The sequence below is a fragment of the Trichoplax adhaerens genome, genomic scaffold (assembly GCF_000150275.1).
Source record: "Trichoplax adhaerens TRIADscaffold_1 genomic scaffold, whole genome shotgun sequence".
Taxonomy (NCBI): domain Eukaryota; kingdom Metazoa; phylum Placozoa; class Uniplacotomia; order Trichoplacea; family Trichoplacidae; genus Trichoplax; species Trichoplax adhaerens.
In genome coordinates this window covers 10,758,331-10,780,165 of record NW_002060943.1, presented here as the reverse complement: position 1 = coordinate 10,780,165, position 21,835 = coordinate 10,758,331, and the positions used below count along the sequence as shown (strand labels likewise).

At 30.9% G+C, this 21,835-nt stretch overlaps 1 protein-coding gene across 1 annotated transcript; it reads right to left on the bottom strand.

The window, feature by feature from the left end:
• Positions 1-4,696: 4,696 nt before the first annotated feature.
• Positions 4,697-18,207, bottom strand: TRIADDRAFT_52579 (uncharacterized protein; the record flags this gene model as incomplete). Its single annotated transcript, XM_002108234.1, has 18 exons — positions 4,697-4,783; positions 4,938-5,273; positions 5,461-5,583; positions 5,759-5,863; positions 6,713-6,767; positions 7,262-7,412; positions 7,546-7,635; positions 7,791-7,857; positions 8,732-8,974; positions 10,314-10,406; positions 10,462-10,659; positions 11,080-11,145; positions 12,893-13,000; positions 14,846-14,891; positions 16,502-16,569; positions 17,167-17,304; positions 17,476-17,781; positions 18,169-18,207. The coding sequence occupies 18 exons, from the start codon at positions 18,205-18,207 to the stop codon at positions 4,697-4,699; spliced, it is 2,319 nt and encodes a 772-aa protein (XP_002108270.1).
• Between the last annotated feature and the right edge of the window lie 3,628 nt (positions 18,208-21,835).

Here is a 21,835-nt window from a genome sequence, read left to right as displayed (position 1 = left end):
ACTGTGCGTTGTATTTATTATATAAATTAATAACATGTATTTCCGAACATCGCAGATGACGTTGTTACATCATCGAAGAATATTGATTTGTTGTTTTTATGGTCGTATTAATAATTTAAACGATGTCTGTTACTGTTTACCAAATTTATTATCAAGCTCATGCACAAAGGGACATAACCATTCACTAGCTGCACTAATGCTTTATTATTTATTTAGGTTTATATTTTTTAGGTATTGTTATATTACTATAAGTTATACCGTAGTGCTTAAAGCTACATGTTATGTTCAATATAAATAAATTTTTTGTTCGTACAACTAATTTTCTCGGAATAACTGTCTTTAAATTGACCCTGATTCATGGTTATCGCACTCTTAGTTGCTACCTCTGAATTCGTATATCTAGTATTATTCTAGCTAAACTTATGGAACGAAGAACTACAAAGTTTAGTTCACTGAAATCCTAGTTACCTTAATTTCACATTTGTTCATATACTCTTAAATTATCGCGTTACCATATCTGTACCGGCTGTAATGTGTCTATGTAGAGCACTTTCCGAGAATTCATTTAATATGATTTTAACATAGGCATAAGAATGACAAGTTGTTAGATAATTTGAATTTGTACTCTTTGTTAAATTAATTTAAAATTATTGTCTTGCGTTAAAAACAGGCAACCTGTATTTTGCAACTTCCTTCTTATTCGCTTTGAAATTCGAATTAAATTCAGCTCGCCCAATCCTACTTAAAGACACAATAAAATTTGTCGGATATGAGATAAGCAAAATAGTAGTATTAGTGTTGATTCTACACGGTTTTTCATTTCTAAGTGCAGTATACGGGAGTGAAGTTTATATCTTGATCAAGTTACAAGCTCCTTGATTTAAAAATTTTGCATGGTAGCTAATTCTGAACTAGTTTTTCACTTAATGTCGTAACTTTACGATTGTAATTATATAAAGTTATACAAATTTTAAAATTACTTTTAAGTATTGCAGCATTCGAATTATTAGCATAATAAATAGATAAATTAAAATGAGGGTGAATAAAATTTCTGGAGTATTGATACAGAATTTCGGAAGCTATTTTAGCTAGAATTAAGGCAAGTATGCGACCTATAAATTGTTATTAGAATACATAACATATTCTAATGCCATTAATTTATTTATAATTCGATTTGAACATCTGCAGTCTTAATTAATTGTTAAATATTTTCTTAAGTTAGAATAATTAATCATACCAAGAGTAACAAAGTAAATGACTCTACATATAAAATTAACGATTATGAAAGTATAAAGTCGACAATAATCTGAACGTAGCCTCATCTAATCAGTTGACCTTACTATTCAGCAAGTGTAGCAACAGTTTTCAATTTAGAAGCTTTGAAGAAATCTTATGTACCAAAACATGTCTGAATAGACTTATACAAAGCTATAGATAAATGAATGGCTAAATAAATTAATGGTCTATCACAACTATTAATGAAATTAGTCGCTATTACGGCGTTAGAATGATGACTATGCTTCGTAGGGTAGGCACCGTAGTCTCGGAGTCAGGTGTATCCTATTTATTTAACATCGTAATTTTTTGACTAGAGTGAAAAACTTACTAGAAAATATGCCTCGTATCTATCTATTGAGAGCTCAATAATAACTGCAATGATAACCGAAATATTTTCGGTAAATAACGCATATTAATTCGGACCCAGCAACAAACACACCCGTGTCATAAAACAGCTTTGCAACGAGATAACGTAATGTAAGATCAATAAGTCAATTCCTTGAACCACGTATCAAGGAACGATATCTGTGCTATCAGGAACGCTTTTGCTCTTCTGGCAGACTATACAAAGACTAAGACGCCTCATATTTTACGTTAAACACTAAGTTTAAGAATTAACTTTATTTACACGATATATTGCGTTTATATACTCTTCCTCAATAGTTCATGAGTCATAGTTAGTACGATCAACTTTGGAATCATTCACTGAATTAGACATAAATTTTAGTTACTATTCCCTAATGCAGACAACAGTATTTACGAACATAGACATCTGATGACTAATACAGAATAGTCAGATTACGATATGTCCTATCACGGAATATTTCTACGATAATTTTGTTGATTTACCCTTATATGAAGAGTTTCTAATTTAGATATGTGATATTAAATAATATAGCACTAGCTTTTATGGTAATATATAAAGCCTACTGAAATTAGCAGTTTAATTAGGGAATCGAGAATAATCTTAGAATTCAAATCACTGTGATTGTAATTTACTTATGGTAGATTATAGATTATCGTAGAAATGTTCCGTGATAGGACATATTGTAATCTAACAATTTTGTATTAGTCATTCGCTGTCGATGTTCATAAATACTGTTGTCTTCATTAGGTAGCAGTAGATAAAATTAGCTTTTGATTCATTATCAGGTTTCAATGTTAATATTACTAACTAGGATATCTTTGCTATTGTAAAAGTGTGTATAAATGCGATAATTCGTATAGAGTAGATATTGCTCCCTGATAGGTGGTTCAATTAGAAGTTAACTAAATAAGGATAGGCTAACAAAATTACCCTAACATAGATATTTCTACTCTAATACGGTATATAACACTGTCACAACCTGATACTCGAAATCTTTTAAATATTTGATTCATCGTCAGTTAGCCTGATCAAATGTTAAATTATGCCTATAAACAATACAGTACAAGAGAAAGAAGTTCAGATCTACCACTAAATAAAATTAACTCGGTAATTTGGTCTAATTGCTAGCTACGATGCTAAGGCATTTAAAAAAATTAACTTAATTAATCTACCATGTTCAAGCAACATGCGAATCTAACGCGAATTTTAATGTTATTTTTGTAGACAAAGTAAAATAAACGTTATTAATGATTAATTGTTATCATGTCACCTAGACAATTTTACTTCTCGTCTATAATCTAGGCGATCTATTATCGTCTTATATCATAAAAATCAAAAGATTGAATTGGGGTTATAAATCCAAAGACCTGTATCCTTAATTGTTGACAAGTAGACACTGATGTGACGATCTTCTGTTATGTAATCGTGTGCCTAAAGTTAATATTGGATAAGTTCTCTTTCATAAATTGAAGAACTGCAGAGATGATAAGTAAAGGGTTTATAACAATTTGATTAAATTTTCTCTCCAAAAGTTGAAATACGTCGCTAATTAATATGAAAAAGGAATAAAAAATTAATTAAAGTAATTTTTACTGAAATTATGGTTATAAATCATAGTTACTGCTTACTATTGCACTTGTTGATGAAGGAGTATCGTTGTCTAATAAAATCATACAAAATGCGTAATTTGTAGTATGTGGTCATAAGACTATCATGTAATTTTTTGGAGTCAAAGCAAGCTTAGTATACCTATTTTAGGCCTTAAACATGCCTGTAGGAAAGATATAAAGGCTTTTCGCCTAATTGGTAGCTCTATTCATATTGAAAGAAACAATAGCCTTGATGATTTAGCTATAAAATTGATTTTTCAGCATGTAAATTTTGGTAGAAGCTCATTAGAAAACATATTACAAACTTGTGAAGCAAGCCATTCATAATCAACATGACGTATATTTACGGTAAGCAGAGTTCGTGTATTTTCTCTTTAAAAGAAGCTCTTTAAATGATTTAAACTCCCTTATAATCAAGTATTCTCTTTTACTGAAAACTGTTTAGTAGAATACAAATTTTGAATGAATGATCATGAGGTAAATATCACAGTTCAGATTGTGTTATGAGTAGAACTCACCAATTATAATATTTACGAATAAGTATTATAGTTTAAACTATCACATAAATTGGATATAGTATTCTATTACAACAGTAGTAGCTTGAAATGTAGTAAAATTTCTCCAATGGACTGATATCGTAGTTGAAAGGTTTAAATTCTTGTAAACTTTGTTATCGTTTACTATCAAAATGAATTTTGTATTGGTGATAAAACAAGCCTTGTCAGCTAAATAATTGCTTATTCATAATTCTTATATAGTTTTCCTTTCAAACTTAGCTCAAAGTATCTTAAGTCGTAATACCTCGATTATGCTACATCATGGATAACAAAAATTTATTAATACGAGGTAGTATTTATCGACAAGTCATAGGCGGCTGATTCTGAACTACTCTGAATTTTTACTGATTTCAATTGTTACATAACGCAGATCTAATTAAGCTTATAAACGCCCGGTTAATTAATCCTTTCCATCATTGCAACAGTGTTTCAGAGACCTTAGTATGTCGTGTAGACGGTACTTTGCTATACTTAAAAATGATTACATAGCTGCAATTTTAAAATATCGATAATTAAAGAAATCTTTAAAATAGCTTACATATTTAATTAGCGATATAGCTATTGACGTATCTATAATTAGCAACAATATAGATAACAATATATCTGACGAAATGGTTCCTTTAGCAGTTACTGCTGCAATATTGAATGCTGAAAACCATTAAAAATTAAGAATTATTACTATGCCTCGAGAGTTTTCGTATTATTGAACAGTACGCTCGCTATATACTATAATTAAAATTCATATAATAGCCGCATTAACGCGAGATTAAAATTGAATTTGTACTATTCAGAATGATCATTAAATTTAAGTCTTATCATTATGCAGTAGCTTGGTAAGTGTATTATTCAATAGTAGAATTATAATATTATTTACTCCATTTTGATCACGAGTCGATCTTTGTATTTGTGCTTTTGTCTCCAACAGAGAAAAATCGCCCATTAGGATAAACGACATCATGTTTATACTTAATCTGTAATAAATTGATAAATTCAAAGTTAATAGATACGAATATTAAATAGTATCCTAATCATTATTGAAGTAGGCAGTAAAATATTGCGCATAGTCGCTATAGAGCTATTACCAACATAAATAAGATTATGGTATATCAGAAATACTGTCAATACCTTTGGGATGAAGAAAATACATGTTGTCGTTGTTGTACAATAGAGTATTAATCCACTCGATGCAATATATGTTTCTCCAGATGTATTTGGTAAGAAAAATGAGATTGGAATGACAATAATACATAAAAGTGCAACATTATAAATACAAAGAGCAATTTGTTTCGATTCATTCATAACAGATAATTTAATATTTCTTGCTTCATAAGCTAGAAATGCGCCAAAAATTAACACGAATGCATTTAAAGTTAAAATTATAGCCAGCCATATGACAAAATTTTTGCACGAACATTCTAGTAGTCTTGGAACTAAAATTATAAAGCTGTTGTTTGGAGAAGTCTAGAAAAAAGTTAATAATATATTTAAGATGTTTAAAACTAGTACTAGTACCGAAGAAAATCAAGTACATATAACATTTATAATTATACGTGTATTTATCAAGGTAAAAAGTCTAACTGCTGCAACGTAATTATTAGTTTCCTTTTTAATTACACACGTAGATACTAAAGTTTACTTATTACAATACCTGTCTAGGTAAGATTCTATACTCTGGCTTCATTGGATCCATTACTGTCCACGTCGTTAATACCATTGTTTCCATAAGAATTAATACTGTTACTATACCATATAGATGATAATCATGTATAGGCTATCCGATTTCAATAGTTTGGCGTTTCGTTAGATTATGCATATACAGAAGAAATCAATATTAATATATACTTATATATTTAATATATAGAATAAACTAGATTTTTATTTCTATCTGCATAAAGGAATGGATCCAGTAAAATACAAATATACAATAAATTTACAAAAGCACTTACATTAATTCTTTTTCTGCTTGTCAAAATTTTATAAGCTCGATAGGTCTTAGCAAACATAGAACCAGATACTGTAGCAAATCCTATTATTGTTAACCATGGTGCTAACTTTTTCGATGGTACAGTATAACAATTAAGTCATTCGTTACAAATAAATTTATAATGTAAATGACTACTCAAAGACGTATCGTATACAAATATGTTCATTAAATGTATGAAATCTGAAAAATATTCATTAAAGAGTCTAAAGTGCTATATTTTACCACTCAAATAAGTGATATGCAGGCATAAGTTTTAATGAATATGTGTATTATTAGAAATTCATTAAAACTAGTCTATTGCTACATACTGTTAATTAATGATGCGGTATTTATACACATAGGTGCTTTTGGTGATATATTTAAGGTTCTAACTTATATTGCAACATTGGCAGACCCCCATTTTCCCTATTATACTCGTACATACAGTAGTATAATGAGTTTGCGTCCTTTTATAATAATAATTGATTGAAAATTGTGTTTACTATACGCTTGAATAATTTTGATATTAATTTGCTAATATCACGTTCTGTAATAGTTACATAATTAGTATGTTACCTTCTTTCTATATATAGTTAAATATCACGATGTTATCACGTCATGCGTATATAGATGTAGTTATGGTACTATATTAAGGTTATCTATATATGTATTCTCACGTTGCCATACTTGGCATGATATTCTATTTGTAATGTCTAAACTATGGAAACCTTTCTGTTAGTGATGATCTTGTGATCTACGTCAGTAGATCAAAGGTCACAATAAAGAAAGTATATAAACTCTTTATTTAACAATAAAGTTAGTTCTTCAACTTAATACTGGGTCTCCTTGCTGAGTGCAGATCTAGTACTTGTTACAAAATTTGGAAGTCGTAACACTAATTACTACGGATATTTCTAATAAGTATTATATTACTTACCATACATAAAGTTGCGGATGATATAATACTAATGGTTCCACTTATAATGTTTGAACTGTACAATAGAATGCATCCGATTAAAATGCAATTATTCAAGTTGGGGCTGGACATTTTAATAACTCTAAAAGTATGACAGAATAAAGTCTTATATAAGCAGAAAATTTCTTGGCTTTTTTGTATCAAAATTCCAAAATAATATTCTGTCAGTTATTTTACGTATACGTGAAGATGATAATTGATTAAAGGTAGATTACGAGCTGTTTACTCTAGATCTTCTATATTACATATTTAGGTACCGTATTAATTAAATTCTTTTATTTCTTCAAACATACTTCAATTAATTTACTATAGTAAAATTTATAGATATCTTAATTCTACATTACTATTTGTGACTACGTGTTTGTTTTATCTTACAGCTACTTTCAATTAAGTACAACTAGACATATTTTAACATGAATATGCTGTTTCTAAAGCTAATTAAATCTTGCTTTTAAGCACTGCATCGTGCTGTCAGTGTTATTCGAAACGAGTAAAGTACATTATTATCACCTGGCGTTTCTGTATTTATTGTTGTAAATCATAAAAACTATAGTCAAAATTATGGCTAAACATGATAGAGCGGCCATAATGATAAAAACATGTAGTGGAAGCCTTGTATCAACTTGTTTTAATTTAATACGATCTACTGGGGGTCCAGCACCTATATCAATTAGAAAGTTGTTATTATTCACCAATAAACTTAATAACGTATTACAGTACTAGAAAAGTTTAATTATATTAACATTTTCATAAGACTAGTATAATTCTCATTAAGGTCAAAAATCGTGTTCAACCTGCCCATCTTATAACATTCGGAGGTGTAGTAAAGAAATCGACGCGTTTCTCTTTAGGCAAAATAGTAGCAACTGTTCTTTTGACGTTACCTATTTGTAAGAAATTTAAAGAACGGATAATAATATCTCATAGATAAAATGTCTGTTGCATGTTTCAAAGTAAAAGCAATAAAAAGTAAACAATCATTGCTATATCTATTAAATCGTAATAGATTCATTTTAAAATTAACCTAGAACTAACAAACCTTGATATTGAACTAGATATGTAACATGTGGATGAACATCGCCAAATGTATCAAATTGGACTATATTCTGTCAGCAGAAATGTTACCATTATTTTATCCAAGCCATAAAGCAGTATACAAATAAATTGGTATAATTATGGGTTAATAAACTATGCAAATAATGAATCATAGCGTTATATTTAATTATGCGGTTAATTCTTTGATCGACAAATGTCCTCAAATTAGTCTAATGTATTCCTATAGCTGCATATTGAAGGCAGTCTGCTAATCTTAAGAGATACAAAAACGATACTTTAGCTTATTTTAACTATGAAATGTGAAATGAGAAAACATCGGTAATAATTTAATATACACTTTGGTAGTATTTATACTACATAAATTTTTGTTATTTCTAAATTCAAGCTAATCAAATATATTCTTGCGATATATCACTTTACACCGTAATAGTCTAATATTAATCTTTCATATATTATAGTTGTATTCCATAACACTAACTTAATGATATATTGCTATTCATACGTATTACCAGTAGCACAATTCTCATTACAGTCATTCAAATCTCTCAAATACTGTATGTAAGAGTATAAATTCGATATTTACTAATTATAAATTATCGTCTAATCTATGAAGTATTGTAACGATCTAGATTGAGAATATAGCTTTAGTTATATTGATTATAATTGCATTGGCAAAGAATTCTGGCTAACTTAGATTTTTGGTATATAATAATGTGACTCTACTGATAATTAAGTTAATTTAATAGCAGCCACATTTTCATATTTGCAATATAATATAATAAAAACGTTTAAAATTTTAGATTTAAGTAAAGTAAACATACGCATATTTCAACGTGGACTAACAGGCAGTTTAACTAATATCGTACACTTTACATACGTGTACTTCTTTTAGAGGCTGATTGAACATCTACAGTAGTAGCTTACACTTATTCCCGAAAAATTGAGGTTATACATCTCTTCCTTAAGTATTCGTGACATCTCTCTATCGCCGTAGTGAAAATCTTCTAACGTCCGGTTAAGCTCGGCTAATCGTTTAATTGAGTTATTCATAGCCATCGCTTCCGCCCAAATAGAATCGTAAGCAAAAGCAGCATAACTATTGGGATAATAGGTTTGATTAACGATAGTTGGCCAGTTATTATAGCGAATGTTAAAGTTATTCGGCGTCTAAATTCGTAAGATAAACAGTCGGTTAGTAGTAATTTATAAATCGTCAAGTAATAATGTAACAGTGTTTATTTGTAGTATTGAATCAAGTAATGCGTGATAATAATACGTAATTTAATAATTATCATGAGTGAGTTCTATCGTAATCTCAAGGATAAATTTTTTCATTATAATTATACAGACAAAATGCGAGACTTTACATATTCCGTAATATAAAATTTAGCTGGTACAGTGTTATAAAATTGCAATATAGAGATTAGAGTGGAAATAATTTAGGAATTGCCGATCATTCCTAGGATTGGTCGGCCATTCTTAGGAATGATTAATGTCTTAGCAAAGACCGTGACTGACCTTAAGGACAACATCAGTCTTAAGAATGGCCGTAACATACATACCGAAATTAATGGTTAAATAAGGGAGTTAAGAATAATCTACTTACAGCCTGAATCATCGTGATTATAACTGACTTATGATAAATTATACTAGTAGATTATCACGTGAATATTCCGTGATAATAACTTATTTTAACCTGGCTATCTTGTATAAGTCTCTGTTGCGGTGTTACCTTACAGTTAGGATAGTTTAATAAGTACAGTAGTAACTAATATAGAAACTATCCATATTTGAAGTAATAGGTAAGATAAGTAAGGTCTTAACGTGGATATCATTTGTTGATATTTTATTACATATTTGATATTGATTGTTCCTATTCATAGATCATAGTAGGATGATTCAAGTTCTAGCTATTGATAGCTTAATTAGATAACATACATACTTAGATTAAGATTAAGTATGAGTAAGAGATTAAAAATTTTACTGATAGAAAAGCTATGTAAGGAACATCTCAGTTCCAGATGTCTCTCCTAGTAAGGTATAATAATAATACTGTAGTTTACAAATTAGATAGTTTCTATATAAATGGGAGCATTTGAGTTGAGTTGTGTGGTGAAATGTTGTAGATGTACATTATCTACGCTAATAAAAGTTCTATCTTTACGGTGCTTCGCTGAGTATGCTTAACGTTTGGTAAAAGGGCATTAAAGTCGGTAGTTATTTACAGACTTTTACTGTACGTTTCCTTGTCGTAGAGTTGAAATTGTGACAGTCTCTAGGTATCTGTATTCGCAAATACTATTATCTTCATCAGGTAGCAGCAAGTAAAATTAGCCTTTGACTTATTGGAAGGCTGCAAAGTTAATATTACTAACTACGGTATAAAGTTATTGAACCTCTGACAGGTCTATCAAATGGTAATACTATCTGTTAAATGAGCACATTATCGTAAACCGTCAGCAAAGCGACGGGAGTTTGCACTAGTGTTTAGTTAAAAATACGAGACCTCTAAGTCTGCGTGTTGATCATTAGCGGAGATGTGTTCCCCGTATCGCAGACATTGTTCCCCTTTATATAGTTCAGGGACTTGACTTATTGACTGTAACATCAGGTAATATTATTAACAGCTTTAATTAAAAATTTTTTAAATTTACCATTCCAGATATGGTTTTATTTGTAACGACATTTATTGCAGCGAAGCTTATTGATAAGGAATAATTTGCCGATATCGCAATTTCTTCCGGGGTGCAGTCAACATATTTGAACTTTGTTGCTTTGCTCCAAAATGTATTAGAAAAATAATTAGGTATGATCCAAACATAATTCGGTCCGTACATTTGATGTTTATAAGCCTATATATGCGAAAGATGATTCAATTGAAATTATTGACTACATCTTTTCAAATATATCATAGAATGATAGAAATGTATTAGACCGATTGATGAAACAAATGTAAAACAGTATAATCTAAAGTACTAGGATGTATTTATCATTTAAATATGCTGTAAATCTTAGAGCTTATGCTAGCATCTATTTTAGGAAAGATTAATTAACAATATTTTGATATCTTGGATATATAAATGGTCAATTTCTCTTTAAATTTGAAAATCTACTAGTGCATAACTCGCTCGTATAAATCATAGAATCAGCTCGCCTCGAACAAGCAGTTGCAATCTCTAGGTTGCAGGATAGTAGACTAATAACATTGATATACTTTGTATCTGAGCAATGATTAACCTTATAACAAAATTAACTATGCCTACTTGACCAACCTGGCAAAATACCTCAATGGCGTCTTCTTCTTGTAGATACGCTATAATTATCCGGGCGTCACTTTTCTGTTATGATATGCGAGAAAATAGGTTCACTACATGCTTTAAAGCAAGTTTTGGTTTAATTTTAATTCAATAGAGCAATCAATTACGAAGAAAGATTAACTGCAAAATTTTTGTTTTCTACATCCATATTCCTCATGATGTACATTATTATTTCAGTATAATGAAGAAGCTTTTAGCAAAGAATCGTTCCAAGCTAAACTGATTGTGTATAAATCTATCATAATTACATATTAAGCCAAATATATTTATTATTTTTAAGTTAATATTTATTATTACTATACAGTAGTCCGGGTGTTTATTGAATTACATCTTAGATAATGTATTTGCTCAAGCTACCGAATGAAAACTATATTACTTAAAAATTGTCCTGACCTAATTATACAATAAATAAAATTGTTTATAATGTGAATAACGATCTTAAAAACTTCTATTTGTGAATGCTTGTCACAATTTCACTTCTGCGACAAGGTAACGTACAGTAAAAGTCTATAAGTAGCTACTGACTTAAACGCCCGTTTACTTAACGTTAAACACACATAGTAAAAGACTGTAAAGATAAAACTTTTATTAGCAAAGATACATCTACATCTTTTTACCACACCACTCAACTCAAATGTTCCCGTTTATATAGGAACCGTCTAATTTGTAAACAACAACAGTATTATTATTATATCTTACTAGGAGAAACATCTCGAACTGAGATGTTCCTTACATAGCTTTTCTATCAGTAAATATTTTGAATCTCTTACTCATAATTAATCTTAATCTAAGCTCGTAGGTTGTCTAATTCAACTATCATCAACTAAAACTTGAATCATCTTACTGCTATCTGTCACACAATAACAATCAACATCAAGTATGTAATGAACTATAACAAACAACATCCACGTTAAGGCATTACTTATCTTACCTAGCACTACAAATATGGATATTCTCCATACTAGCTACTACTGTACTTATTAAACTATCCTAATGACAAGGCAACACCGTAACAATGCTATAGCCATACTGGTACTAAAAGCTAGTCTCAATAATCATTAAAGCCACCTTAACTGAAAATCATAAATTTTAACGTATAAGAACATTTACACCTTATATCATACTTTAGATATCTTTCTTATACAGTACGATACTTATGAATTTATCTACACTACTTGCTATGATTACGAATTTTATTGCTGCTATCTCTAGAGGATGTTAACAATGTAATACATGGATTAAAATGGACGCGAGAAAAAATATTGATATTCCTAATGGAAAACACTCGAAGATTTGATACAAAAATGCTGTCTTTTGTGCTACTTACTCTTGCCTTTTAAATGCAATTCACGACGTTTCAAGATACAGATATAGAAAACCTCAACTATAGTATTAATTTGACGCGATCTGTATCTATATTAAGGATGTATTTTGGCGTAATGTCGGCCTATTAAAATAGGTAAACCAACTTTGGCCAAGGCGGATAGAGCATACGCGTATACCCGTATTATTGTAAAAGTATGAGTACATGACAAATTTCTACATCAGACGACGTTTTTTATGTTTTCTAATTTTTTCTACTTGTCGTGTTCAGCTCGCGATAAGGAAAGCTAAGAAGTGCTTTATTTACATTACTAGGTAGAAATATCTCACAATCTAGCTTAATGCTGTTATTGTGTAAAAGAGTCAATCTGGTATATTATTCTAGCTGAATGACTTTCTTTCATCGTAATAGCTATTTAAATCAAGTACTATAATTATTACCGACCTTTAAGATTTTAATCTGGCGACTGGAATTAGTGCCAGTGATAAGTCCTTCTTCGGCAATTACTTCAATTTTTGCTCGATGGAGTTCACTTAATAATCTCTCCGTACTCTAAAAATTATAGCAAGGTATTAAATACCAGTAGTACCAGTAGTGTACAAAAATTAGTGATTAGCTTAAAACATAAAGCTATAACTTGCTTGGACAGTGTGAATTTTCTATTACTACAGATAAACTGCATTAAATTAAAGAAGATATTTCTTTAGTTTATAAAATACAATTATTGAAGAAAAATGGCTAACATAATTAGTAATACCATGTTTTACATTTTTTAAGAATATCAATAAACAAAACGAGATTTACTGCATCGTATAGATCGCTTCTTCTGGTCAGCGTGGCTACTCTCGTCCAATTAAAATGCTTGAGTAGTATTATCTGAGGTAAACTCCAAGCATTAATGGAAAAGCATGTTCGGAACACAAATGGATATTTACTTTTATCAGACAGTAAGACACCCTCGGAAGAGTATGTTGTCTAATATGAACAAATACAAGATAGGGAATTAGTTATAACCTTTGCTTATGATTGACTAATTAACAGGTTACCGGTAATAAATTAGTAAATGGCTTATCATCAAATAAATTAATAAATCTCGTCAGCTAGGGTAAGCAAATTGAACCTCTTTGATTGCGATGATACAATTGTGTTAAATCAGAAATCTATAAATTATAGGCATATACGTCTACGCATTTACTTCGAGTAAGCGATCTTCTATTGTACTAGAATCATTGCCGGCCCTTAAAACTTATTAATGAATTTCATAAATCGAAATTTTTTGTCGCTGCTGGCAAGTTGTGACAAGAGGTGTGGGAATAGACTTTCTAAATAAAAGTATTCGTTCATTTTAAACTCTCAGCAATCAAATGTCCTGGTTAATCTAGATCGTATTCGGCAATCATGTAATAATAACATTTATAAGATTCTTTGCTGATAAACATGGTGGATTATTTTTATAATTACTTGACATCAATATTGCTTATATACGATTTTCCCACATACGTGCATTAACGTAAATAATTAGAATACGCACATATTCGTTATTTTAAATTAATCCGAAATGCCGATCTTGAATACATATATGGGTATTTTTAGTTAAGATTTTAATACAAACACCTCTGTTAATTACGGATGAGATATCCCTCGATCGACATTAATTTATGTTACGGTACTTGAAAGGAAAGCTCTAACTAACACAGTACCGTATTTGACATTCTTTGATTAAAATTATAGCATCGAATACCGCCATAATTTGTAGAAAAATCGATTCATGACCGAGCGGAAGCTACTACGGTAGTCAATTGCTGTAATCTGACGTATATTATCTCGCATTCTTCCATGCCGCGAATACTGCAATATGTAAGGCGTAAGATTGCAGTGAACAGTCAAATATGGCCGGTTCTTCGATAGCTGGGACAAAGTATTTTAAAATTCTACGGTATATTCAAAAGAATAAAATATGTGTAAACCCTACCGGTAGCTTTAATTCATGAATAATACTACTTTCAGACAGTATGATATCAAAGATGAAAGGCAATATTAATTAACGTGCCGTACCGTAACTGATTTACGCGTATGTTATTTAATTTCAAAGTTAAGGGTGGTGTGATATATACCAATCACGAAATTCCAAATTTTAGAAAAATAAGGGCTTTATTGAATCTTATACAAAGATTAACTACACAGCTCTACTCTAGCCGAATACTACTTCTAAAGACTTCTACAACGAACTAACAGAATAATCTAAAGTTGCATGCTTTTATACTTTCCGTAGCATTCGCAGCTACAATCCGCATGACAACCTTTTACCTTATTTTACACATAGTTAAATTATTCTTAGTAAGACTATTCTACTGCGGACCATCATTAATCCAATATGGATACGACTACAGTACTTACGTAGACATTATTCACACCAGCCAAAGTACAATGAATTAACCATATCCTAATATATGATTTACAGTTCTATTTTTACCTATAGCCATATTAGTAACTCAACAGCTTACTGTATATAGTCATCTGTACTCTAGCATAGAGTCTCTACCGCTACAGTCTATAGTTACAGCTACCAAATATCTCTTAGGATAAATATCTACCGTACATTATACTACACATGGCTAACAGTCTACAATCAATACTAAGTTACATTACAGGTGGATGCAGACTTCCGCTATTGGCGATTAGAGAATCAATTGTGTGTATGCTTGCAGATTATGTTTAATGTTAGAGCTATTACAATTTAGCTATTCAATTTAAATATGAGCAAAATCGTATTCTGCATATAAGAAATGTGATATCCGAAGATTCATTTGAGATCCTATTGTATACTCTTTTTCAGCAGAAATCAGCCCTGTATCTCCTTCCGTAATAAAATATAAATAGTTCAGAGAAGCTACATTTTAAATTTACTAAGTAGCTATATAAATTCTTTCATATTTAGATCATTTTATCTTGATCGAATCGTGTGTAAGGTAGGAACTTATTTGGATGCGGGTTTATTCTCATGAAATGTTGCGATTTAAAATTGTTTGTACGGGAATGAATAAGTTGCTAGATTGAAAGAACTTAATATTCATATGTGATAATCGAATGGAATTTATCTCGATATTACTACGCCGTGAGGTATAATCATCCTGTCCTCACTCATTAAAGTTAACGACTTCTATACCTATATACTGATAGTTCGTTTCTTTTTAAATACCGTAAAAATTTATATGAGTATAGATTAGCCAAACAGTATCACTGTACTAATGCAATCAGTTTTGCATTTTAAATCATGACATACAGTATTCCTAAATCATTTATATGGCACGAGAATAAATTTGTTAATTTATTAATGTAATGCAAATGATGTGGTAGGTTAAATACCAGTCGCTGCGCCTGTTGTAAATCGACTGATCATTAAAGCAGATGATATGACTATTACTATCGGTAACAGGATCTAAAAGTGCTAGGTAACTGTATCCCCTTAATCTATTTTTACCTTAACTCTTAAGATCAGTAATGATCAAGACAGGCAAAATTAGATTTCTTATTTATTTTCACAATTTAAGGACACGTTCTCTAAACATAATAGCTCTAATTGACCGAATTAACATACCGTACTAAATTCTGATGTAAACACCAAATCTATCTCTAGATGATATCAAATTATAATCGTATTTTATTGTATATTATTATGAAGAGATTACGTTAGGATTTTCAAAAGTGGTAAATTTTTATCAACACAAGTTAAGACAGATTCTAATATTGTTTGCTACCTATGCAATAATTAGTACTGTACGTGGCAATGATCGATTATCCTACTAATTAGTTATACTGCATTTCTGGATTAGATTTAATTATTGCTAATTACTATATGCCCAAAAATAGTCTCGATCCACAAAATATGTGTGAGTGAAACTAGAGCCAAATTCACTAGCTTCTAGCGTATTGCGTATTTTATCAATCTTGCAAGTTGATGCTGTAAATAGTTGTCCAATGACCAAATATTTTAGTAAAAAATGAATACCAATGTGTTTATGCAATATTACTTCCTTGGAAATTAATTTCTACCTAACAAATAGAGTACTAAACTGTTGTAAATGCCACGGATTAATTACGAAATATGCACAACTATTAATCTATTGAGGAGATGTTATCAAGTTACGATATTTTTAGCGCTTTCGGTCATAATATTTCAAAGTATAATAAATACCAGGTAAATGAAATTACTTGGACATAATATGGTGCATTTCCATCTATGGTATTAATGAAATGGTTCTGAAGAAAAGAGGGCGTGTAATTTTCAAGCGTTAGTAATTAAGAGAACAGAAGACTTGCTAGGATTGTTTGACGAAATAAGTGTCAATTAAAGATTGTTTCGGCAATAAGAAGCTGATGGTTATGATAATATCTCGAATCTGAACTTGTTTATTAAATTAATAATGCAATATTTAATTTTGAAATATTAAACAGAAAACTGAATAGTAAAGTACAAATTGGATAAAGCTAAGATTTTTTGACTCTCTCCCAACGATTATCAAAAGGACTCTAAGATTAAACTACCTACTTTGTGAGGATCTTAATATTGCCTTAGTTTGACTAAAAAAGATATTGATAAATGATGCTTAATGCTCACTAGTTATTACTAATGTTCAATACAATTATATCAGAAGATAAGTCTTAACGCATAAATCGAATATTATTGTGAAAGTTTCGTATATTTGACGAAAACCAACCTGAATTAAGTTGAAATATTTTGCTACTCCAGCTATTGCGGATGTAACACGAGTAAAACCAGAGCCTAAAAGCATTATTTTCGTTGGCGGCAGCTGGATGAAATCGAATAAGATTTTAACACCTAACGTAGCCACAGCCTTTACGAAGAAATAAATGATATAAAGGAGTTGATATCAATGGCAAAAATTTGCTATAACATGAACTTTCTTATATTATTTAAGTATTTAGAACCAAGTAGTGACGATGATGCAAACTTTAAAGCAAAACGGTAGGATCATTTTTAAACTAATTTTAGTTCATAAATTTACCTTGGTATCTCGAACAATTAAATTCAGACGATAATTAGGTAATATATCATCTCTAGAATTAATATCGTCGATTGCCATTTGAGATACTGGTAGGAGACCACTAGCATTCCATTCAAAGTTGTCGATGGGAAAAAATCCACCAAGATACAAGTCAATTTTATCACTTTTACAGCAGCTATCAATGCTCATATGAAGTAAAAGAAATATGGTAAAATTAAGCTTCATAATGTAATAGGGTATTTTAGCAATTTCTGGAATGTAAGTAGAAGGATACGAATGTAGATGTTGAAGAATATTATGAGGTTGCTGAAGTTGTATTAGAGGCAGAAGACATCCACTATTTTAGACTGATTTTGTGAGACACCTTTACTCCTTCAAAAAATTTGATGGAAATAGATATTCAATATCAATTTCAATAGTACCGTACAAATTGCAAAAAATTCTATCTGGTCAGAGTAGCAATCAATATTATCAATTATATTTTCATGAGTAACCAATATAGTAATGACGTGTAAGTCAATATCTTTCTAGAACAATACAAATAATAAAGGACTCATTTGCACATACTAAATCTATCGACTCGCATCCACTGATAGACCATTCCAAAAACATAAAGAGAAAACTTGCAAATATCATGCTTTATTTTATTATAAATAACAACACTAATATTGTTAATATTATTAATCTACAGACCTGCATGTAATTGTTTACGGAGCTAATGGCTCCAACCATGTAATCTAACGCTTACGTTAATTTATCCTTATTCAACAAATTTAATATAGCTAATTTATATCTACACTATGGCATATGACTAATACAATTAATTCATTGCTCATTAATGTTGTTTACGCCATCTGCGATACTCCGCCTTAGCCAATGCAATTATGAGTTTATTAGTTCAGTACCAGTAGCTGTTTCGTTGCCGCCTGTGCTAATCTTTTCAATAAAAGTAACTTAATTAATTAACCTACGCCTGTTGTAAGTGGCTTTCGTGTGTTGTATGACTAATTTAAATCTTTAGGTTCAGTGACATCTTTGCAATTAATTTAAGACCCTAATATACTTCGACTCCCGTTATTAAGATTGTGATAGCTTTCCTTTATATTATTCCTTTCTTTGAGTAAAGAAACAATTTTAAAAGATAAAAATATAATTGCATAGATGAATTTTTATTGTTCTTGGCGCATTTTCCTAGTCTTGTCGATATCTATAAAACTATCTGAATAAATGATTAAAATCAAACTAGACTGGTAATTTACAGATTATTCTATGATTATTTCAAGGTTTTAATGTCTTCGTTCGATTCAATAGACACCTCCGATCAGTTTCGATAACAGCACTTCTTTATCCTCATTTTCTATCTTAAAATATTTATTTACCGCAATAGTACTGCATTATATTACTTTTAAATAGATTATTAGGCAAAAATGATGTAAATAGCGACTATCTTCTTACTCTATTTTAAAGTTACAATAGTACAAGTTCGGTTATCATTATGGAAGCTAATTATATAAATTCAATTTAGGTTGTGATACGATTATCCTCGTCGATGCTTTCCTATTAAGTCAAATTAAATCTAATATAACCCTAGTTTAGGGTTATTGTAATATATTTGGAGCTTGATCGGTGTTTAACCATCCTTAATAAGGTTATGTTACTTTCTGCTAATATAATAATTTCGACATTTCTTGTAAGGTGTTACGGTGTTGTATGACAATGTAATGTAGAGATTAGAGTAGAAATAATATCTCTTCTAGGAAAATATTTATTGGCTTACCCTTATTTAGTCAGTTTCTAGTTTAGATGTCTTGCGTTGTTACTAACAGTTCGAATCACTGTGATTATAAATAAATTATGGTAGATTGTAGATTATCACGGGAACGTTCCGTGATAATGACATATTGTAATCTGATTATCTTGTATTAGTCACTAGATATATATGTACGTAAATACTGCTGCCTTCATTAGGTAGCGGCAAGTAAAATTAGCCTCTAATTTATTGGATAGCTTCAAAGTTAATAGCACCGTACTAGCAAGGACTCTTAGACCATTGTAGAAAAATATATAAATGCTTGTCACGGATTACTCTCCTGAAAAAGGATATAGTAGAGTATTCTGCTATTCTAAGTTGCTACAGTCAAATACTATTCTAGTTTAAGCCTAGAACTCTCCTTCTAGACTGCAGTCACAAGACAAACTTCACAATGTCGAGCTACTTTTACTTTATTCCAACTATTGAGACCAACTCTGTTTTACTCGTGAAAGGCAGAAATCTACTACAGTACAAATACCGATCTATACCGCTATTCATAGTGTATTTGTATCGTAATAATGCCGTATACCGTATAATAAAGAGTTATTAAAATTAATGTTTAATGTAAAATACGAAGAGTCGAAGTCTTTGTATTATTCGCTTGCAGAGAAAGTCTTCTGATAGCGCAGATATCTTTCCTGATTCAGGGACTCAACTTATTGATCGTAAATTACGTAATCTATTGCAAAGCTGGTTTGTATGAAGAGGTTAATAAAGCAATATTTATTTATACTATTACGTGAAATCACGATTGGCGATATTAATCAATTTACTTTTTAATTCTATTCTGTGTTTTCGTAAAAAGAAAGTATATATATGCAGTAAAGCGTCTAGATATAATTGATATGGTTTGCATTTCTTGTTAACTTTACTTTATTACGTAATTCACTTTTTAGCTAGAGGCATAACAATAAGTCCTGCAGTTCCATACTATGGATTGCAAATTTATTTATAGTTAGCGAAATACTTATCTTTCCACTTTCACTGTCAAGTCCAGTACTAACTTAGCTCAATCTGTCAATGACCATTACTTACAATATCATAGGTAAAAATGCTACAAATGACGTAATGTAGATATCTTTCGCGAACAGATACTTGCATAGTATCACAATTAGTATTAATTTTGGTATATAGTTCATATATACCGGTATTGGCCAGTTATTACTTGATCAATGTCGGTAATGCTACCTTTGGGCTGGCCATTACCGGTCTTGCCTAGCTATTACTTGATCAATGTCGGTAATGCTACGTTAGGGCTGGCCAATACCAGTAATGCTCAGGTATATGCCTACCAAATGTCGGTAATGGCTAAGTCTTTATTAGGCTTGCCAATATCGCATTCTACTCAACGTAAATGCCACGTAAACATATCGAATTACATCGGTAATGCCTTAGTCTTCATTAGGCTTGCCAATATCGCATTCTAATCAACGTAAGCACATCAAATTATGAAATATTTTTAAACGCATAAATCGAGATTTTTACTCAGTTTATGGTCAACATCAACATAAGCAAATCAAACGATTTCTAGATACAATCATATATGCTGAACAAACGTAGACGGTAATTACCGACACTTTTTTTGGTTCCTGTAGTCCCAGTGACGGATATAACCGACACTTTTTTTTAGTCGCGAAATCCCAGTGACGGCATTTCCCGTCACTAAATGCAGTTAATTTAACTAGTTCCTGAGCGTTTATCAAGTAAGTAACCCTGGAACTTATATAGGAAGTCAATAGTGGGAATACTGGACTCTGCCCAGCAATTTTTGTATTTGTCTTAATATAAGATTAGCTTATGGGAGCGCACTGCTCCAATAATTAATTACATGTATTGGTGCTGAGCTCAGGCTCGCTGATTGGCACCATAATTGGTTGTTTTTCATTAGTGTTGTTTACTATCCAAGCTCATACTAAGTCATGTTAATTGTCTGGGAGTAATTCCCTATAGTAACTTATACAATTTGTGGAAGGAGCAATTTACTAGTATGCCCCACAAATGAGTGGGGATGGTATAAAAGACCGAGCGAATTGCCATTCGCCGGCAGTAGTCGCTCCGGGCTAGGACGAACTAGTAGAGACTAGAAACCAAATGACTGGTGAATAAAAAGTGCTAGAGGTCTGAAGGAAACCTGAGTAGTTGTGTGACTGTGAGGAAAGAGTGTTCCCTTAGAAGAAGTCTTCCAAGTTAGTGGAAGACATACACAATTACTATAGCACCTGACCTAACCAAATCACAAGTGGGATTTGTGACAATTATATTAGCTATATTAGCTTATTCTTCATGTATGCCTTTTGATTCAGCGACCAATACCGATATTGGCCTGCCCAAAGGTAGCATTACCGATATTGGGCCATGTAATAGCTGGCCATTACCGGTAATGCCGTAGTAATGGCGTAGTAACGCGGCCGTCATTACCGGTAATGACAAGCCATTACCGGTAATATATGAACGTGACCGTATGCGAAGTCGGTCATTTTGCAAACTGCCCGGGCACTTTGCAAAATGATAATCAATTTATCTTTTCCAGCAGTTGCGATAAACGTT